The following is an 18,950-nucleotide window of genomic DNA, read 5'->3' on the forward strand; positions in this document are numbered from 1 at the left end:
ATTGCAGTTTCACAGTTAAAGCTGTTTCAAAAAGTATAAAAATCTCAAGTATAAAAAAAGTTTCCCAGCAGGTTGCACATTGTCAACAAATGGGAAACGAAGCAACGTGGTCGTTTCGGTATACTCTCTGTGTACTAGGCTGCATGCGTTTGAGAAAACGTCTACCTTAACGAAACAGGAAAAAGATAAAAAACATCTTTCGTCATCTCTTCTTTCCCTTGAGGGCCGCCTGCCCCTTCTTTCATCCGGTTGCCTGGTGGGTGAAGAGATTCAGGACAAGATGAAGAGGGAGAAAGGAAGGGAAACAGACGATGTCAGAAAAGGCGAAAGTAGAGAAAACAGATATTGAGATATATGGTTAATGTGAAGAAATAAAAGCAAAAATATTTAGGAATGAAATGAGACATGAACATTGTTCTCCATGAAGGAGCAACAGAAAGCCCGTTGGGTTGTAAGATAGGATGAGAGACAAGAGCTTGCTCAGTTTCCCCCTCCCATTTTCATTTCCTGCCTTTTCATCTGCCCCAGTGCCCCTATAAAGCCTCTGACACAGACTGGGTCCCATTCAAAGCTGTGTCAGCACGACAGGAAACTGCAGGTATCGTTCTGCCTGGGTGGTACCAAGTTACACATTTTTGAGCTTCATTTGTTTAAGGGACAAATACCTTGTTAAAAAAAAGTTACTGTCAGAGCTGTGATCTGAAGCCTTTCTGGACTGAAAAAGCTGCCAACAGGAGAAGATGCTGAAACAATCAGCCTTCATCTTGCTGCTCCTGCAGCTGGTGTGCAGTGCAGGTAAGAACCGTTCATCGACTGTGAATTTTGTACAGCTTTATCTACTGTGGTGATGTGCTTTAGTAGACCTTTAAAGGACTGATTGTGTGAACAACAGGTGTGAACAAGAGGTCATGTATGTGGGCAGGAAATAATTGAGGAAACAGTCAATATATCATCGTTAAACAGTCAAACGTGCCTCCAGATGGATGCCTCGTTGATGAGCCGAAGCTGTCTAATTTATTAAGATAATCAGTCAGGCAATTAGTCATGCTGTCCGCTGTTCTAAGTAAATCAAAAAAAGCAACAAAAAAAATAAATTTTCTCTTGTCCAGGTCAAGCATCAGGACTGGAAATCCTTTTGAGCAAGCCAGACCTCCAAGTTGGAGAACAAATCTTGCTGGTTTGTAGATGTAAGTAAAACGTTATTCAGTGTCTGTTCATCCATCCATCAACCCACCCATTCATCTATCCATCCATCCATCCATCCATCCATCCATCCATCCATTCAATTTAAGCTAATATTTTTTATTCCCTTTGTTCTGACTTCCCGTCCGATCTCCTGCAGCCACAAAAGACGGAGATTTTACGTGGCATAAGGATGCAGAAGAAATTGATGATGAAGATATTGTGTCAAAGGTGGATCCCACCACCTCCAAGCTGGTTATTAAAAAGGCCAGCCTGTCCGATGCGGGCACGTATACCTGCGCGTTTGAGTCCGACGATGGACACAAGTCCAGTGCTCAGTCAGTTGTGTATGTTTACGGTAGGTGGCTGCACACACCTACCCAAACAGGATAAGTTTGGTGTAACAACACATTGTGGCATTTTTGCTCTTTCAGTTCATTCGCACCAAGTATTTATCCGTGCCTTTGCTTCATCTTCTTTTCTCAGAGGGCCCATCGTTCCATGGCACCACCACCTACCATGAGTTTCTGGAGGGAACCGACGGGATGGTGCCGTGTCAGGTGACTGGGCAGCCAGCGGTGGATGTTCACTGGCTTAAAGACAAGGAACAAATCCCTTCTACACGTAAGATTAATATCTAGGACTAACACGTAGCCAAGTTTTTACAGCTAAAAATGTTTTTCTCTTATGTAGGTAGCAATGGACAACTTTTAAAAAATATCTAATATAGAACCCGAACTATCCTCTTATCATTGAATTTCTTTGATCAAAAACTGTTTTGCTGCCATTATTGTAGCATGACCTACAAACCAGTTCAGTAAATTACAAATAATCTAAATTATTTGTAATTAGTGCTCCCAACCCACGGGGTTGGGAGCACTAATTAGGGAGGCATTTCCGCTTATTTCTTCTGAGATAAAACTCATACTGCTGCCTTAAACAGATAAAAACTAACATTTTCATTTGAACTTAGGCACAGCATATGTACAGCTACTCAGGAAAAAGAAAAATCACTGCCACTCACCAATAGGAGATGTCCATTAGTGATTACAGATGTCTAGATTTCTGTCTGTTTTGGTTTATAACTTCTACATTGTAAATAACTCTGATTTCGTGTCAGATAAGCTAGCCCATCCCGTTTTTCACTAAAAGTAGTTGTTTTTTTCCTTTTGCTACATCTAATAAATTCAAGCTTAATTGGCCAAAAAAAAACATGCATATCTTATCTAGAGATGTAACTATAGAAATGAAAGATGGCAATTTTTTTATCTCATGAAAAATTATTCATGAACAAACATTCTATGCACCCTAGCTAAAAGAAAGTACTGCTAATGACTCAAAAGCTGACATTTTGAAGAAATTCATTAACCGAACCAGAAACTTAGTTGGCAAAAATCCAACTCTAGAGGATGCTACAATATGGATGTGTTAATTTAGCAAATAAATAACAAAACACATTTTTGCACAGCTTTGTAGATACATTAAGGGGAATACCCAAGGTAGCATAATCAAAATGGTAATAAAGGGGTTAGATGAGTGGCTTAGTAGAAATTGGAGAAATTGGAGTCCTACAAAGAAAAACAGGGCCGGATTATCCATAAGGGCCAGTGGGCCAGTGCCCAGGGGCAACAACCATGGGGGGGGGCACCACATGACACATGCTTTAAAAATATATTTTTCATAAATTGGTATATTATTTACTTGAAATTGTTGAAAGACCATGCATTATTCGTTTTGTGAACACTGATGTCACAATAATAATAAATTATAAATAAATGAAGATTTTTTTTTATTTCAACATTTTAAAATGAGATATTTAAATATTGCTCACTGCTCATATGCCTACATGTAGTTGTGTAAGTTAGTAAATAGTAAATGACATTACAGAAATCCCCTTGATTATGTCTGATGTTTTTGACCAGAGAACAGCCTGGGTAAGGGGGGAGGGGGGGGGGGGGGGGGGGGGGGGGCTTTGAGGTATAGTGCCCAGGGGCACCACATTGTCTTAATACGGGCCTGAAGAAAAAGGTAATAGCTTCCACATAAAACATCTCAAAACAATGTAAAACATCCAGCCCAGCAATAGAAAACCTCTAAGCCAGAAACAAACTTCTCCACTACTTTCTCTTCTTCCACATTTATTGGTGTCTAAATATTTACAATTATAGGGTGTAAAAAGCTTACTATAACTTTTATTCTCGTATAATTGATGTCTGCTCCCTAAAAATCTATATTGTAGTGTAAACTTACCCAACTTTGATTTTGCCCTGCCATGCTTTCACTTTGCCCAGCTGTAATAATATAATAAAAATGGATATTAACAATGTTATTAATGTAATGTTTTGTGCCTCTCTTTCTATAGCTGGAAGGCGTGTTCGTAAGATGCCCGATAACACTCTTCAAATTGAGAGGGTGAAAAAGGACGATGCCGGGACTTACATTTGTCAGGCCCAGATCAAAGGGAGACAAATTTACCAGGAGCTCCCTGTCTCTGTTGTCGTTAACGGTTAGTCACTTCTGACTTCTAAGGTTTCCAGAGGTTTGAAACGTAATTTATTTGCTAATAATTTTAATATGTTTTTATTTGTCTCACACTGCAGCTCCTCCCACTGTGCGGATTAGAGAAGAGGTGAAAAAAGTGATTGCCGGGCCTGACACCAATGTCTCATTGTTGTGTTTGGTTGATGGTCTGCCCAAACCCAACATCTCTTGGATATTGTAAGCCACCGCTTTATTATTCTTATAATATAAAAAAAAAACATTTAATTTTCAAATACTTAAAATTCCCATTAAGGAACATATCTAAAGTTATTTAAAAGGCTAACATTTAAATGCACATTTCTCTAATAAATATGTTTCAAATAACAACTTGCATTTCTTAATAAGGCAGAACTTTATTTAGAGACAGCTTTTTATTGGCATATTAACAATTAATTGTTATTTAGAAGTTTTGTAAGAATCTCAAAACAGTTTTATAATAAGCACCAAACTTGAAGTATGCCTTAAATCTGTTTAGTAGTTATTTCATTAAGATATCCAAACAAATGAACAAATGAATTGACATTGCATTGTTGGTTGAGGGATACTGAAAATTCCTCTTTTTTGACTTTCATCCATCCATCCATTTTCTAACACATCTATCCCTATTGGGGCCGTGAGGGGTGCTGGTGCCTATCTCCAGCTGTCAATGGGCGAGAGGCGGGGTACACCCTGGACAGGTCGCCAGTCTATCGCAGGGCAACACAGAGACAGACAGGACAAACAACCATTCTCACACACACTCACACCTAAGGACAATTTAGAGAGGCCAAATGACTTTATATAATCTAATTTGATGTCTGTTATCTTTGTCACCGCTTGACTGCTTTGCCTGCTTCCGGACTTAACCTTAGAAATAACTGAAGTCAATATAACCCTTCAGAAACTCTTGAATCTTAATTTCTCAGGAGACTTTAATCGATAGACAGTAACTCTGTTTCTCATTGACTGACAAAACATTGGAAAAGAGATAAGATAAGATAAGATAAGACAAGACAAGTAAAGATGAGAAATTCATTTGTTGTCCCACAATGGGGAAATTGGGGAGTGACAGTGGCAAAGACACAAACAGAGTTACACACAGCTTATAATAATGAAAACAAAAACAAGCTAATCCAAAGTTAGTTCTAAACCAACGAAGGATGAGCTTTAACAGAAACGACAACAGTAAAAGTAAAAATAAATACCAGAGTAAATGTTGCACATTTATTGATAACGTGGCATACTCTGGGGAGAAACAGTGGAAAAACACCAGCCTATTTACAGAACAATATGAGATAGTATGCATAATGATGCGCCAGCATTTTGAAGAAGCTAAGGAGGGTTCAAGTGTACCTCAGCATCTAAGAGACAATGTAATCATCATAGATTCTTCCATGTGTAAGCTAGTAGATAGGGGAGATGAAACTAGATACTTCTGTCAAACTGAGCTCAAGTAAATATTCATTGAAAGTCTGGACTCTCTTGACAGACTCTAAAGAGTCTTAAAGAATCCTCATTGCATATAGGGGGTGGTTTTGTGTTACATTTTTACTCAGAAGTATTGATTAATATTTTCTAAGAAAGGCCCCTAGAAGTTCAGAGTGGGACATCTGAGGTTTCTCACCAGTGTTGACCTCAAAATCCAGTATGGCTGCTGTGAATGTGCAACTTACTGATTATAGCAGAAACTGTTTGTGTGCTCTTTTGTTTATGTTCCTCCAGTGAACATATTTGAAAGTTCTCAATGCAGATATATTTATTCTTATGAACTTGTAACGCTAACTAGTTAGCATATCGTTTAGGAAACCCCACTACTTTTATTATTTGGAAGTAAAATGTAAGTTAAGGTTGATGCTCTTTCCAAATCCAAGTTCTAATGTCATAATGTCAGATAAGAAAAAAAGGCCATCGGTGGCCACCAGCACATTTTCCTGGCCCACTGTTGTTGACTTCATAACAGTTCCTTTAATTGTAGTAACCTTGAAAATTATCAGTACCAACATTTCTTCTCACTACCACTAGAGGTTGTTTGAGAAATCTGTATCGTGTGAATATCAGGGTGGAGAGCAGCGTCCTGGGAAGAGCGTTGTGTCTGTATACGTACACATCCCCGATTGTTTTTGCATCAGATTTCTGCCTCCCTCTGCTGAGCTCGGCTGTCTGTGCTTCAAATCTTGATTTCACCCAAACCGGACAGGACGTAAAACTGGTTTGTTTTTCATCCTAAGGCCACTGGACTTTGATCCTTCCCGACACCTCTTCAACTCAGACCACAGCCAGCTCACCATCCAGTCTGTGGCCAGGATCGACTTAGGGGAGTACATCTGCACGGCCAAAAACAAGATCGCTGAGAGCAGTGCTACCCTCACGCTGCACGTTTTTGGTTTGTGTGATTTCCCCATTCTAGGGATAACTTTCATTCATCCCTGATAGACTGAACCAAAGTGACATGATGATGATTGTTTCTTGTGCAGAGCCCCCAGAGGTGTTTATCTCAGAAGATAAGCACAGGGTGAATGTGGGTGAGCGTGTTTCTGTGTCCTGTAACGTGACTGGCCATCCTCAGCCCGAGCTACACTGGATCAACAAGCAAAATGGACAAGAACTGGTAATGCTGCTCAAACGCGATCTCGTGACACATACAGTGGTTCTCAAAGATGTACGCCATACTATTGAAATGCCGGGTTATTATCATGTAAAAAAATCTGACTTTTTTTTCTACATATACAAAGATACTTTGTTGAAACACCTTTTAATTTAATTTAAGCATTCAGTCTTCTTGAGTTCATATCTGCCATAAGTTATAGTGAATCAAATGACCCTGAACCAAAGTTTAGCTGTCTTATATGGATTTTCCTGATATTTGCTCTCTTGCATCATTTAGCTAAAGCTATAATTTGTACAAAGGGCAGAAAGGATCAAGATTAGATGCTGAATTTGAATTATTCAAACAGGTGTGTTTGTTTTCAGTTGGATCGTACAAGACTGCCGTTCTTTACATTATAAACAATTTGTATACTTAGAAATTAGCATGGCCTCTTTTTTATATTTTAAGAAGATGAAATGTTACCCGGGTGTTCATACTTATTAAAATCACTTTAACTTTGCAACTTGAATGTCATGCAGAATATGAAAATAACTTTTATTTTTTCATGTAACCTGTGCTATATAATCTGAAAGTCCTGTGTTTGACCCCGTCCATTGCTCTCCGTCAGGATTCTACTGGCCATATCCGTGTGGTGGACGGCATGCTGGAGATTGAGGAAGTGATGCCCTCTGATGGCGGACGCTACTCCTGCATGGCTGTCGGTACTTCTGGCAATGCATCAAGAGATGTTGAAATTCACAGTAAGATCTTCTCTGTGTTCAGGCTTATCTCCCCCTCAGCCATCGACGTGTCTCTAAGTGGCATCATTTTTTTGTGTATTTGTCTCTCCTCCTGTTTGACCCACAGCTCAGCCCGGGCCACCACATTACCTGACCGTCGCCCCAGGTCCAACCTCTGTGCTCTTTACACTCAAAACCTTCCCCATCAATGGAGGAACACCGATCCGAAATTTTGCCCTGCAGTGGAAGGAAAAGGCAATGGAAAAGTGGGAAGAGCTCATGGTTGCAGCTTCAGGTGAAATATGTGGTTTTTATTAAGACTATGAGGTTGTAATTCATACTTTAGACATTATTTAAACTTATTTACTCACCGATTCAGCCGTCCAGCTGACCCTGTAAATTCTTTGTATCTGTGTTTTTTGTAGATGTTCTGGCTATCACAGACCTGAAGCCGTACACGACGTACTCAGTTCGTATGGCGGCCTTAAACGATGTGGGACGGGGGCTGTTCTCAACAGAACACACGGTTCGCACTGAGGGCAAACGTACGTTTCACCACGTCATCTAGAAAAGCATATCGACTGCAACCACACCTCAATCAACAACCTGAATGTATTTTATTGGGATTTTATGGGATAAGCAACACAAACACAACAAACAAGTAACACAAACATGGCAGCCGGGTCAGCAAGAAAGTTGTGGAGGACTTTAAAGCCGGGTTAGATTATTAAACAATATTCTAAACTTCAAACCTACCTAATAGTGGACCCCTACCAAAACAGACACCCCAAGGCCATCCCTTATACAAATCTGGCATTAATGGAGAAGTTTCAAGAAAAAAATTCACACTGCACGTCTCCCTGAACAGACAGTTCCCATTGCAACACATGGTGGTGGCAGCATTATGCAGTCAGGATGCTTTGATTCAGCAGGGACAGGGAAGCTGGTCTGAGCAAATAGAAAAATGCATGGAGCTAAAAACAGGGAAACCGTGGAGGAAATCCTGTTAGAGGCTGCAAAAAGCCTTGAGACTGGACATCTGGAGACAGAGCCCACAAGTCTGGCAGGTGTGACTGAAGCAAAAGTTGGTTTTACCAACAGCTGACTCACTTAAAATCCCAATAAAAAGCAGGAATAAATGCAAAAGAGTTCAACAAGAAGGAATAATTTTGATATTATTCCTTGTGTATATGGACCCTGTATATGTGACGAAAAAGCTGGTTGTTAATTGTTTGTACATCTGAAAAAATGGTGTTGTTTGACAGCCAGAATTTGCCTTCATTAAAGGCTTTTCATCTTCATTTTCAACTACCATATCTATTTATTCCTGTTCATATTTCATTGAATCATTCTTCTCATATTTCATGCCATCATCCTCTGCTGCCCGCTGATTCAACTCACGTCATCACATAACCTGCTGCCCTCGCTTTGCAGAAGGTAAAGGTCTCATACTCGTTAACGAAACTACAAACTTGTAAATGAACAAATTCCCGTTGCATATAGTGTAACAATATAACCCCTGTGCAATGAGTTAAACAACATCAACAGATAAAGTTGATTTAAAGTTTCCCCTCCTGCTTTTAGGTGAACCAGAGAGTCCAGCTTTATCCACCGATCAGGCAGTAGTCGAGGGCAACTCCTTCTCTGTTCCTCTTGAACGGACCGATGACGGTGGATCCTCCCTGCTGCACTACAACGTCCAATACAAGCAGGTCAGACACAATGTGACCTCATCTCTCTCTGTGAGTCTGTCATTGCATTTCTTCCCAGTTATGAATTGGCTTCCTGCGCTCCTTTTACCCAGGATACAGATGAGAGTGAGTGGCAATCCATGCAGCTGCCTCCTGAAGCTAAATCTGTCGACCTGAAAGACCTGGCCTATGGTTCAGGCTATCACCTGGAAGTCGCAGCTGTCAACTCTAACGGCTCCTCCATCAGTGCAACGTTCAACTTCACAGTTGCAGAACAGCCTGGTGTGTTGCCTCTCTCCTTCCGTGATTATACGACAAGCATGTCCCGTAGGTAAGAGCTATTTCCAGTTTGAGTCGTCTGGCTAATTTGTTCCTTTGTCCCCCGCAGTGAGCAGCAACATGACCAAAGGCGCCGTGGTCGGCATCGTGATGTTGATCTTCCTGGTGGTGTTCCTGGCCGTAGATGCCACCTGCTGCTACAGAAACCGCTGCGGTGTGCTCATGGCCATTGCCGGGAAGCTGTCCGGGTGGAAAGATCCGGGTCTGAAAAAGGTTGAGGAAGGAGACGGGACAACTAATGGGTGAGTAGCTGTTTGTAAGAGAGCTACGTTTATGCAGAGCTGTTTAAACACTTCTGCATGTTCTGCCAACAGAGACGTGACACTGAAGGGTATCGCCAAACCGCGAGGCAGTATTCAGACAGTCAGCAAAGAGGCAGGTCAGCTCGCAGAGGTCACCTGCGACAAAGCCCCCCTCACCAAAAATGAGTATGTCAATTCTCCCAAATGCGCAGAAGTTACATAAATAGAGACCCTTGCAAATGTATTCATTCCCCTTTTAACTTGATGACATTTTGTCATTTTTCAATTTAATCCCAATAAAATTTTAAGAAGTCTGCGATTATACTGTGACTGAATGTGGAAAAAGTTAAAGAGTTGTGAATACTTTTGCATTGTACTGCAAATTACAAGGAAGAATGTGAAATGTTGTTGTTGGAAGTTAAATTTTGATTTTATTTTGACACAATATTGTTTTTTTGTTTTTTTACCCACAGGAAATTAGAACCCACAGCTGACCTATGAGGTGTTATAAACTACAGAAGAAAAATTAAGAACTAAAGAAAACATGTTGTACAGAGAGCAAGAGAAGAAGTCAGTGGATCCCAGCCGCTGTGGGAGAAGTCAAACACACTGAAACACTGCAGGAAAGGGACTGGTTTGGACTGATTGTGATAAAACTGAGCTGATCCTGGCTTCTGGGCTGTTAGCATGGAGGGGATGGTTAGCCTGGGTGTTAGCCTCGGTTTTTACACTTGTTTGTTCATTAACAGGGTAATAATGATGTCTGTGTTTTACAGGGTAAACGTTTTGTTACTGTGTAATCTTCATAACAACTTTTGTGGAAGAAAACGGTAACATTTACTTGGCACAACAAATGTTTAGCTACTGCTTTTCATAGTCTTGCAGACCGAATTATCTTTTTGTTGTTGCTAAATTCTGTTCTGCTAACATTGTGTCTCCAGTAGGAATCATTAAAATTAATTTAATACTTAATATCTTAACTATATGTTACTGAATTTGAATGTAAGTTAACTCCAGATATTATTTATTATTTTAGAATGTTAGCTTAATAAACGTTATGTGTTCAAGGAGGGTATGGATACGTCCACTACCATCTTTAACTTTGTTACTCGCTGTGCTTTTAAGCACTTTTCTGTGAACAGCCAGATAAGGGACTTGTAATTAAAAGCTGCTTAAGAAATAAGTAGCTCAACCACTCACCTGCAAAGAAATTCAACAACAGAGCAGCAAATCAGCTGTTTAGCTTACTTAACGCTTTTTTAATGGAAGTATCAATTATTCTGTCATTGTTTTTACCACTGTACATTGTGCATACATTTTGTATTTCATAATCAGCTTTATGTCTTTTTTGGCTCGCTCGTGTTTTAGATTGCACGCTTGCTAATTAGACTTAGGCCTTTGAAACTGCAGGAAACTTTGTAGTTGGAATACTCCTGCACCATTTGTATTTGAAAAAAGAATTGTATTCAGATGCGTTCGTATTAATGAAATATTTCTACTTTCTATACATACTTGCGGGATCATGGATATAGCCTTCTTCAGTGATCAGTGGGCAACACACTGTGGACATGTCAGTGGTCCATCAAATGAGAACACAAAGGACAAATAATACATGCAACAAAGGGCTTTTAGAGTGGCCAACTGACCTAGCGTCCATGTCTTTGAGGAGTTGCAGGAAAGCAGTGTACCTGATGTGTTCATGGTGCCGGGCAGCAGTGCTAAATGTTCAAGTTGTTTGGTGATGACTCTTATTAGACAACACGTATTAGGTTAGTTGGCCTGTGTGTGTGTGTGTGTGTGTGTGTGTGTGTGTGTGTGTGTGTGTGTGTGTGTGTGTGTGTGTGTGTGTGTGTGTGTGTGTGTGTGTGTGTGTGGCTGTGGGTAAACCTACACAGACTCAGCATCTGTTGGCAGCTCTGCCGTTGGTAGTCTTTTTTTTTTAAATGGAAACTAAAAATGCTTTCTCCTGTTTCTTTTGTGAAGTGTTGTAACTGGTGTACAGATGTTTCTTCCCTGTCTTTGTCTGTTTTCACAATGACTGTGTTTCCCTATCTACCTGTAGTAAGTGTACATACAAATTTGAATGTCCTGATACACCAAAGTAAACGTTGTTCCTTCGTGTTTCCAAGAGCAACGTCACACAACATTAAAGCTGCTTGTAACATAAGATGTGCTTGATTGCAGACTTTGTAATTGATGTTTGCCCATGTTACATAGAGTATTTGCTTGTATGCTGCAGTTGAAACTGTTCAAACAAACAAACAAACCTGACATCATTATACAGTTGGGAAGATGGTTCTCTACCCTGGGTGTGGTATCAATTAAAAACTCACATTCCTGAGATCTGCTGGTTTATTTTGTCTAATAATTTTTATACATTGATAGAAAGGCAGGGGTCTTGCCCTGGGTCTTTCTGCATGGAGTTTGCATGTTCTCCCTGTGCATGCGTGGGTTCTCTCTGGGTACTCTGGCTTCCTTCCACAGTCCAAAAACATGACTGTTAGGTCATTTGGCCTCTCTAAATTCTCCTTAGGTGTGAGTGTGTGTGAGAATGGTTATTTGTCCTGTTTGTCTCTGTGTTGAGGCATAGCTGTGCCTATATGTAGGCACAGCTATGCCAGTCCTGTTGATAATGCGCTCTATGACGGCTTTTCCAGTTCATTTAATGAATACTCAAAGGAGCAGCAAGCGAAATTTCATTATTTTAGATAGAATGAACTAAAAAAATTGTTTTGTGAGGAACTAAAGGCATCTTTTAGATGGGATATGGTATGACGTCACATGACATCTCTCTCTGTGTTGTTCTCCGGTCTCCTGTTTACGTTGTCGGGCCAGCCGTGCATGCATGTATGTGGGTGTACGTGCACATGAACAGCTGCCACTCAGGGCTTAGCCCCTCCCTGCCAAGAAACAGTCACCGCCAGAGCAGTGTAGCATAGCAGCAAAATGGCGGGGACCATGCCCGGCAGATCGAAACGTTCTCTTGCTAACAGCAGTATACAGTTATGAGTTTCTTACTTCTTAACTAGACATGTTCCTCCAAAAGGTGATACTGTTTTGCTGTGTATTTTCATCCGTCCATTCCTCCATCCATCTATTTTCCAACACGCTTGTCCCTATTGAGGTCGCGAGGGGTGCTGGTGCCTATCTCCAGCCGTCAATGGGCGAGAGGCGGGGTATACCCTGGACAGGTCGCTGCATATTTTATCCTTTGCAAATATGTACATATGAGGCGACGGGTGGGATGGGGAGGGTTAAAGGGGAGCAGAGGGATATAAATAGGTGTGGCTTGATAGACATCTTGTTTTGGTTTACAGACAGTGCTCAAGCCCCACCTAGTGGTGAAATATCACTTAATATTCCTTTAACCAATCAGAATTTCTTAAAGGAGTGATGCGTTTTTTTTCTGCACATCTTGATGCTGTTATGCACCAGTGAAAACGTTCCGTGCAGCAATCAAAAGCAAGGAGATGGCTTCACACAAGCAAACTTCTAGATGACCATTAAGGCTACTGACATCATGTAGAATACAGAAAATACTTTCTTGCTTATTTTATGTACATTCTTTGTAAATTTCTACACTTTCATTTAAGATTATTTCCTAATATCTATTGGTCCTCAATAAAGTTACATTACTGGATCTGCACTGAAACTAATGATCTCCCTCTATGGGAATGATAAAGTTTATATTATATACATAACAATATTTGTATGATTGTTAAAGTGTAGCACACCACCATGTCAAAGTATAATCCTGCCCCCAGACAAATTGGAAAAACTCCATCAAAGTGGGCGGGGGGAAGCAGGAGCAAGCTTGATTTGCCATATTGAATCATGGAGCTTGAGCAGAGTTATGCTGGTAGTTACACCATGTTTTGGTCTTTTAAGGTGGAGCATTTCCCCCTCCATTTCACCGGAGGTTGATGGAGGCTTTGTGGAGCCCAGTGGGCCAGAGCTTTATCAGTCTGAGCTGCGGGCTCAAGGCACTGACTGAGCAATGTCTGAAGCCCGAGCTGCCCAGGCAGTGGAGGTGAGTTACAGGACGAGGCAGCAGCAGTCTGCCTGTGAGACAGGCAATACCATCAAAATTTAATCACTAGACTGGATATTAATTACTGATATCTGTAACATTATTTTGCCCAGTCCAAACTCTTTCAAAATATCTGTAAGTAGATTTTGACTACTCAAAACTCTAAAATCTGTAATACAGTTTTGCATAGTAAGATTCAACCTATTTTCTTATTCATGTGTTTGTCATCACAGATATCTGTAATTTAGGTTTGACTGGTCAGAATGAGATTAGCTATATCGCAAAAAAAAAGTATCACGCTAGTCACACTGACATTACGACTAGTAATGTCACTGTGAACCAATAGCAAATACGGATTGGAAATTCAACACAAGACAACCGTCTAACCCTAGGAGGGCGCCACAGTGAAGATTTTAAGCACAAAAGAAGGATTTCAAGAAATATGCACTGATTTGTCAAAACTAATGACCAGGATATGTAGACAGTACTATAAGACAACCATGTTAACAGTTTATTGGCAAAAAATAGTTGATTTGGGAGTGAGTTACACTTTATATAAGTTTATGTGCTGATTTCCTCCACTGTTTAAAGTCAAGATCTAAAGCTGTTAAAGACATAACCCAGCAGCTCTAATGGCATGAAAGGTGGCTCAGGTGTTGTCCCATGGAGGCTGAAAACTGTTTTGATTTTTATTCAGATAATTTTGAAAAGCCATGTGTTGTTTGCCTTCCATTTCTGGGCACAGCTTTGTGTCTGTATAGCACTTAAAATAAAAACTCTAAAGTTTCTGGTTGTAACTTGACAAAATGTGAAAAACATTCAGGTTCTGCAAGGCATTGCATGGCTCAATGTGCTGACTAGAAACAAAACTAAGCAACGATTCCTACAGTTAGCAAAGTGCTAAGGTAAAATATCTAAAATATCCCTACTTAGGTTGTAGCAGCAACGACATTTGTATATAAACTACAAACACTGACACTTAAAATGCTTCTCCCAAACACATTGAGCGTATGTTGGTCTTTGAAGATATAACCCTTAGGAAATAACTGATACTTAACTTTTTTGTGCTAAAACCAAACTTTGTCCATGTTTACAAACCGGGGTAAACAGTGAATTATGTTTGTTTCTTCGTGTCTGAACACTTTGAAATAGATAAAATCCGTTCTATAAATAAATGGTGAGTTCCGATCAGATGTGAATGTGCATGAGCCTTGTGTCCCATACTTAGCAGAATCAGAAATAAATTTAAGAGCAAAAATAAGAATTTAAGATGTGGCAACAGCGGGATACAAATGTGCTGTGTGAAACTGAATATAAGTACAATTCATTTTTAGGATTATTCTTGAAGCAACAGATCAAACTTTAAAGAGTACATGGGCGCAGCTTAGCAGACCTTATCAAGATTTTCACTATATTTCAGAAATGCAGCATCAGTTCAGATAACGACATGACAAACCCCAGATTTGGGATGGTCATATCCTGGATCAGAGATAATTGCACAAATGCCGTAATGAGTTGCTGACATTTTCCTACATATACAAGTAAAAATTGGAAATATCCCATCATTATTCAGAAACCTCACTCAGCATCTCAGTAAAGCACCACACACTATAAGGTCCTCATGTGAATCATCTTTGAAACTCCGTACCATTCAGGCAAATAAGAAATAATTTTTTTTAATTATCCAATTTTAGCCCAGGGCTAGACCCTTGACCACAGATTGCTCCCCATACGCCACTCTGTTTGGCAGCACACTGCTCCCAAAGGGATGGCTTAAATTAAATGCAGAGACAAATTTCCTCTCTGTGGCACTATAAAGGGAAATATTATTATTATTTCCAAGTAAAAAGAACCCTTTACAGCAAAGGAGATTAAAAAAAATATGTGGGCTTTGCCAGTTTTTATAAAAGAATACAAAGGAGTAGCAAACTGCTCACCTACTTGCATGCTGCTACTTTAATAGTGCTGTTAATGCTCTTGACACTAGTGGCCTTTATTCAGAAGTAGACTAACAGACATACAGCAAAGGTTCAGGGCCTGGACTCCAGCCCCGGACGGTCACATCGAGGACAAAGTACATGGGCGGCACCCAGTAGCGGTTTTTGGCACAGGCAAACTGGGCAGACGCCCTGGGCGGCACTTTTTCAATGACACTTAGAGGGTGGTACAAGCTGTTAAAAAAAAAAAGAAGAAATAAATGAAAAATAATCGCCATAAAAGCAGTTTCTCATTATCTATCATATCACTGCGCAAGGAATTGGCACCCCTTGCAGCTGCAGGCGCCCTGCTTGCTGTGAGAAGATGTTGCAATCCCGCATACTGCACAGAGACCGACAGGCTGGAGGCTAGATAAGATGTTATTATTAGTTGTAGGTGAGGAGGCCAGTTTCAGTCGTGGAGTTGATGCAGAGAGAAAGAATAATGCCAGTCATAGGAGGAGGAGGAGGAGGAGGAGGCAGTGCCAGGTATAGGTGCAGAGTTTGGCTGGTAATAGTTGTTTGCATTGAATCATATAAAACCTTGAAGGATTGCAGTCCAAACCAAGGATTTTTGACATCTTCTTGCTGATAGGCTGCAAAGTGTTGATTCATTTCAGGTGTAGCTTGTATTTGTTTTGTTTGTTTTGCACATGTTGGGGCTCGGAGGGTTTCTCGCCCTGGGAGAAATAAATGTAGAACCACGATGGGTGGCACCCACTACCGCAAGACAACACCCTGCTTGTTGTTGTTTTTTTTATTGCAAGATGCTTGCATGTATGACACAACAGAAAAAAAATGTCCTGTTCATCCTGAATGTCCAGGAGGGGGTGACAAAATACACTCAAACTGAAGGAAGAATATTAACTGCAGAGCAAGGGGTCACCACCAGGTGGCCCCCAAGCACCATAATTGGTGCCCTCAAGCCTGTTCAAAAAATAGCACAACCCTCCTGTGAGCTGCATGTAAAATTTTATTTTATTCACTTTCCCTTCCTTTTTAATCATACTTGTATTTACATAGATTTAAAAATAACAATAGCATTAAAAACATGTTTATATTACATAAAGTTGAGCTCTAATTCTCCTGGTTCAAAGGTCAGTACTAGTAGCCCTTCGTATGACACAACACCAATGAAGTAGCTCTAAGTTTCAAAAAGGTTGGTGACCCCTGCTGTAGAGTCTTCTAAAGCATTCAAAGACACAAACTCAAGAACACTGAGCAAATATTCATTGCAAATGTTTTTGGTTCTGGATACTTACAACCTGCTGGTGAGAGTAAGCAGGATATACTTTAACAAAGGCCGGTGCATGTGGGGGGTGGGGGTGAGAAGATGAGTGAGACGTGACATTGCAATTTTAGGCAGATCATCTGGTGCACCAAAGAAACGTGGTGCTTTACTAGTTTTATCCTCCTCCACAGTTCAAAAAAGAGCAAGCAGATGGTTAGGAGACAGTTTCTAAATGTGATAGAAGACTGTTTAACTCCTACACATGTATTCACTCTCTTTGTAAAACAATTAAAAATAAACATAGTATTTATTTATTTGTTCATTCACTCACTATTGATATGATACATTTTTCCAGTGTTTGCAAGGATTAGGATCAACTTTTAAATATTTCTTTAAACTGAATATTAGTGACTGAAAATTAAGGGGGGAAATGAGAGGATATGTATACTGATCCTGATTTCCTGTCATGCTCTTGTTTGCATGTGATGTTGCACAATTCTCAAGCATTGTCATGCGACACACAAGGAGGATGAAAGAATCATAAAAAGTTCCTTGACCATTGCTTTAAGATCTTCATCAGAGTGTTTGCTTTGGAGGGAGTGGATTTCCTTCAGCCGAGTCGACACAATGAAAAATCATGCAGCGATAGAATGTCTTCCAGCTTTCATGTTGGATGACTTGCAGTAAAAGTAATTCATTTAGGTTCAACTTTTCTGTAGCGTTTTTTTCTTGCTGTAATTTAGGTGTATGTTTCTGTTTTATTTGTTTAAAGTTTTACATTTGTGGGACTGTTTCGTGTGGAGTGTAAGACTTTGACACCTGTGAAGAACTCTGCATTGTATTTGCTGTACAGCTGGATGATCTAGGGCAGCGTTTCTACTTCAGGACCTGGACGACTTTCTGAAACTTTCTGCTCTGGAAATGTTGAAGGAGAATGTCTTGCTCATGACCCTAAAGCTCAAGCACTCTTGCGTTATGTTGCAGGTCACGGCACGCTAACTCTGTTTGTCAAGGGACTCTCAGCTAGGAGTGCCTACACCACACTTGAGACGATCCAGACTCTCCATGTGTTGTTCCATGTTGGTGCAATGACCTACCAAACGCTACCTGAACCCTGTCTGTCTAAAAGAAACTTACCCTCTCGTTGCACTACTACCTGTTTTGCACTTCCCTTTATATCTGCACACTGGTGTGGCTGTAACTAGGTCTTTCATGGCAATATGGCTGTATTAACATAATGCTGCAAAGAAGAGAAAACCAAGCATAAAATGTTGCTTTTATTTTGAAATTTAGACTTTGGTTTATAATTTCATTGTTTGTTTGTTTGTTGTTGTTTTTTTTTGTTTGTTTTTTATGTCCCATAGTTTCGTAAGACTAATCAAGCCCATTTTTTGTGTTTAGAGATGAAAAGTAATATCTTATAATAGAACTGATCTAAACTTGTTTGATTTTTCCAGTTCAATTGTATCCAGATACTGTATGTTCTATAAATACATCGACCATTTTCAACAAATAGGCTGCTTGAATGTTTTAACACCTTCAAGTTACATCTCCCTGAGGTCGGTTAAAAAAACAAACATGAGGATTTATTTATGTAATAGCCTATTTATTTATTTATTTATTTATTTATTTTTACCAACTAATATTGTCACTAAAGGTTTGTATAATATTTTACGTGTATTGTTCAGTATGTTATATAGATATTTTTGTCCCAAATATTCAAATAACAAATGAGCACATCAACAAAATATGAAGTTACAAAAATAGATAAAGAAAAAGAAGACTAAGAAGAATCTTTATCTAGTTAAATTTAAATGTATGTGCAATTTTGTGTGTACAATATGATTCGTTTTTATAGCTTTATATTTTTTCCATCATATTTTTCTTCTCATATCCTCTCCTATGAGACCTCACACTCTCCTTTCATGCGCTTGACAGTGGCAGCTGCCATAATGTCATCGTTTACGTCACGTCCATGGCTAGAAATGGATTCTGATATATCCTACTACTTCAATGGAAGTGTGTAGCTTTAATACAATAGATAATAGAATCTTAATTTTAACGGATTACTATCTATGCATTTTAACTATTGTTTGATAAGAAAAAAAAGACGTACGCAGTAACGTTATTTTTCACGAGAATTATTCATTTTAGAGCAGAACGTCTGCGGCGCAGGGAGCAGCGCGACAGCGGAAGCGGTGGCAGCGGTAGAGGCGGCATCTGCGAAGGCGGCAGCGCGGCAGCGGTAGAGGCAGCGGCGGAGGCGGCAGCGCGGCAACGGCAGCGGTAGAGACAGCGGCGGAGGCGGCAGCGCGGCAACGGCAGCGGTAGAGGCGGCAACGGCAGCGGCGGAGGCGGCAACGGCAGCGCGGCAGCGGCAGCGGTAGAGGCAGCGGCGGAGGCGGCAGCTCT

The 18,950-nt window shown here is 40.2% G+C and overlaps 1 protein-coding gene across 2 annotated transcripts; it reads left to right on the forward strand.

Moving 5' to 3' along the window:
* Positions 1-582: 582 nt before the first annotated feature.
* ncam3 (neural cell adhesion molecule 3) lies at positions 583-10,566 on the forward strand. Of its 2 annotated transcripts, XM_012859131.3 has the most exons (17): positions 583-795; positions 1,110-1,187; positions 1,343-1,540; positions 1,669-1,806; positions 3,545-3,688; positions 3,783-3,900; positions 5,931-6,085; positions 6,177-6,310; positions 6,918-7,050; positions 7,157-7,324; positions 7,455-7,574; positions 8,464-8,466; positions 8,614-8,741; positions 8,834-9,002; positions 9,109-9,301; positions 9,374-9,487; positions 9,775-10,566. In XM_012859131.3, the coding sequence occupies exons 1-17, from the start codon at positions 741-743 to the stop codon at positions 9,800-9,802; spliced, it is 2,076 nt and encodes a 691-aa protein (XP_012714585.2). In that variant the 5' UTR covers positions 583-740; the 3' UTR covers positions 9,803-10,566. The 2 variants fall into 2 exon arrangements, with proteins under 2 accessions (XP_012714585.2, XP_012714592.2); XM_012859138.3 differs by lacking the exon at positions 8,464-8,466.
* The last annotated feature ends 8,384 nt before the right edge of the window (positions 10,567-18,950 follow it).

The sequence above is a fragment of the Fundulus heteroclitus genome, chromosome 3, assembly GCF_011125445.2.
Source record: "Fundulus heteroclitus isolate FHET01 chromosome 3, MU-UCD_Fhet_4.1, whole genome shotgun sequence".
NCBI lineage: Eukaryota > Metazoa > Chordata > Actinopteri > Cyprinodontiformes > Fundulidae > Fundulus > Fundulus heteroclitus.

Coding starts and splice junctions, on each gene's coding strand:
- ncam3 (XM_012859131.3), top strand. CDS start 741: ATGCTGAAACAATCAGCCTTCATCTTGCTGCTCCTGCAGCTGGTGTGC. Junction 3,901..5,930: donor CCCAACATCTCTTGGATATT/GTAAGCCACCGC, acceptor TTTCATCCTAAG/GCCACTGGACTTTGATCCTT. Junction 8,742..8,833: donor ACAACGTCCAATACAAGCAG/GTCAGACACAAT, acceptor CCTTTTACCCAG/GATACAGATGAGAGTGAGTG.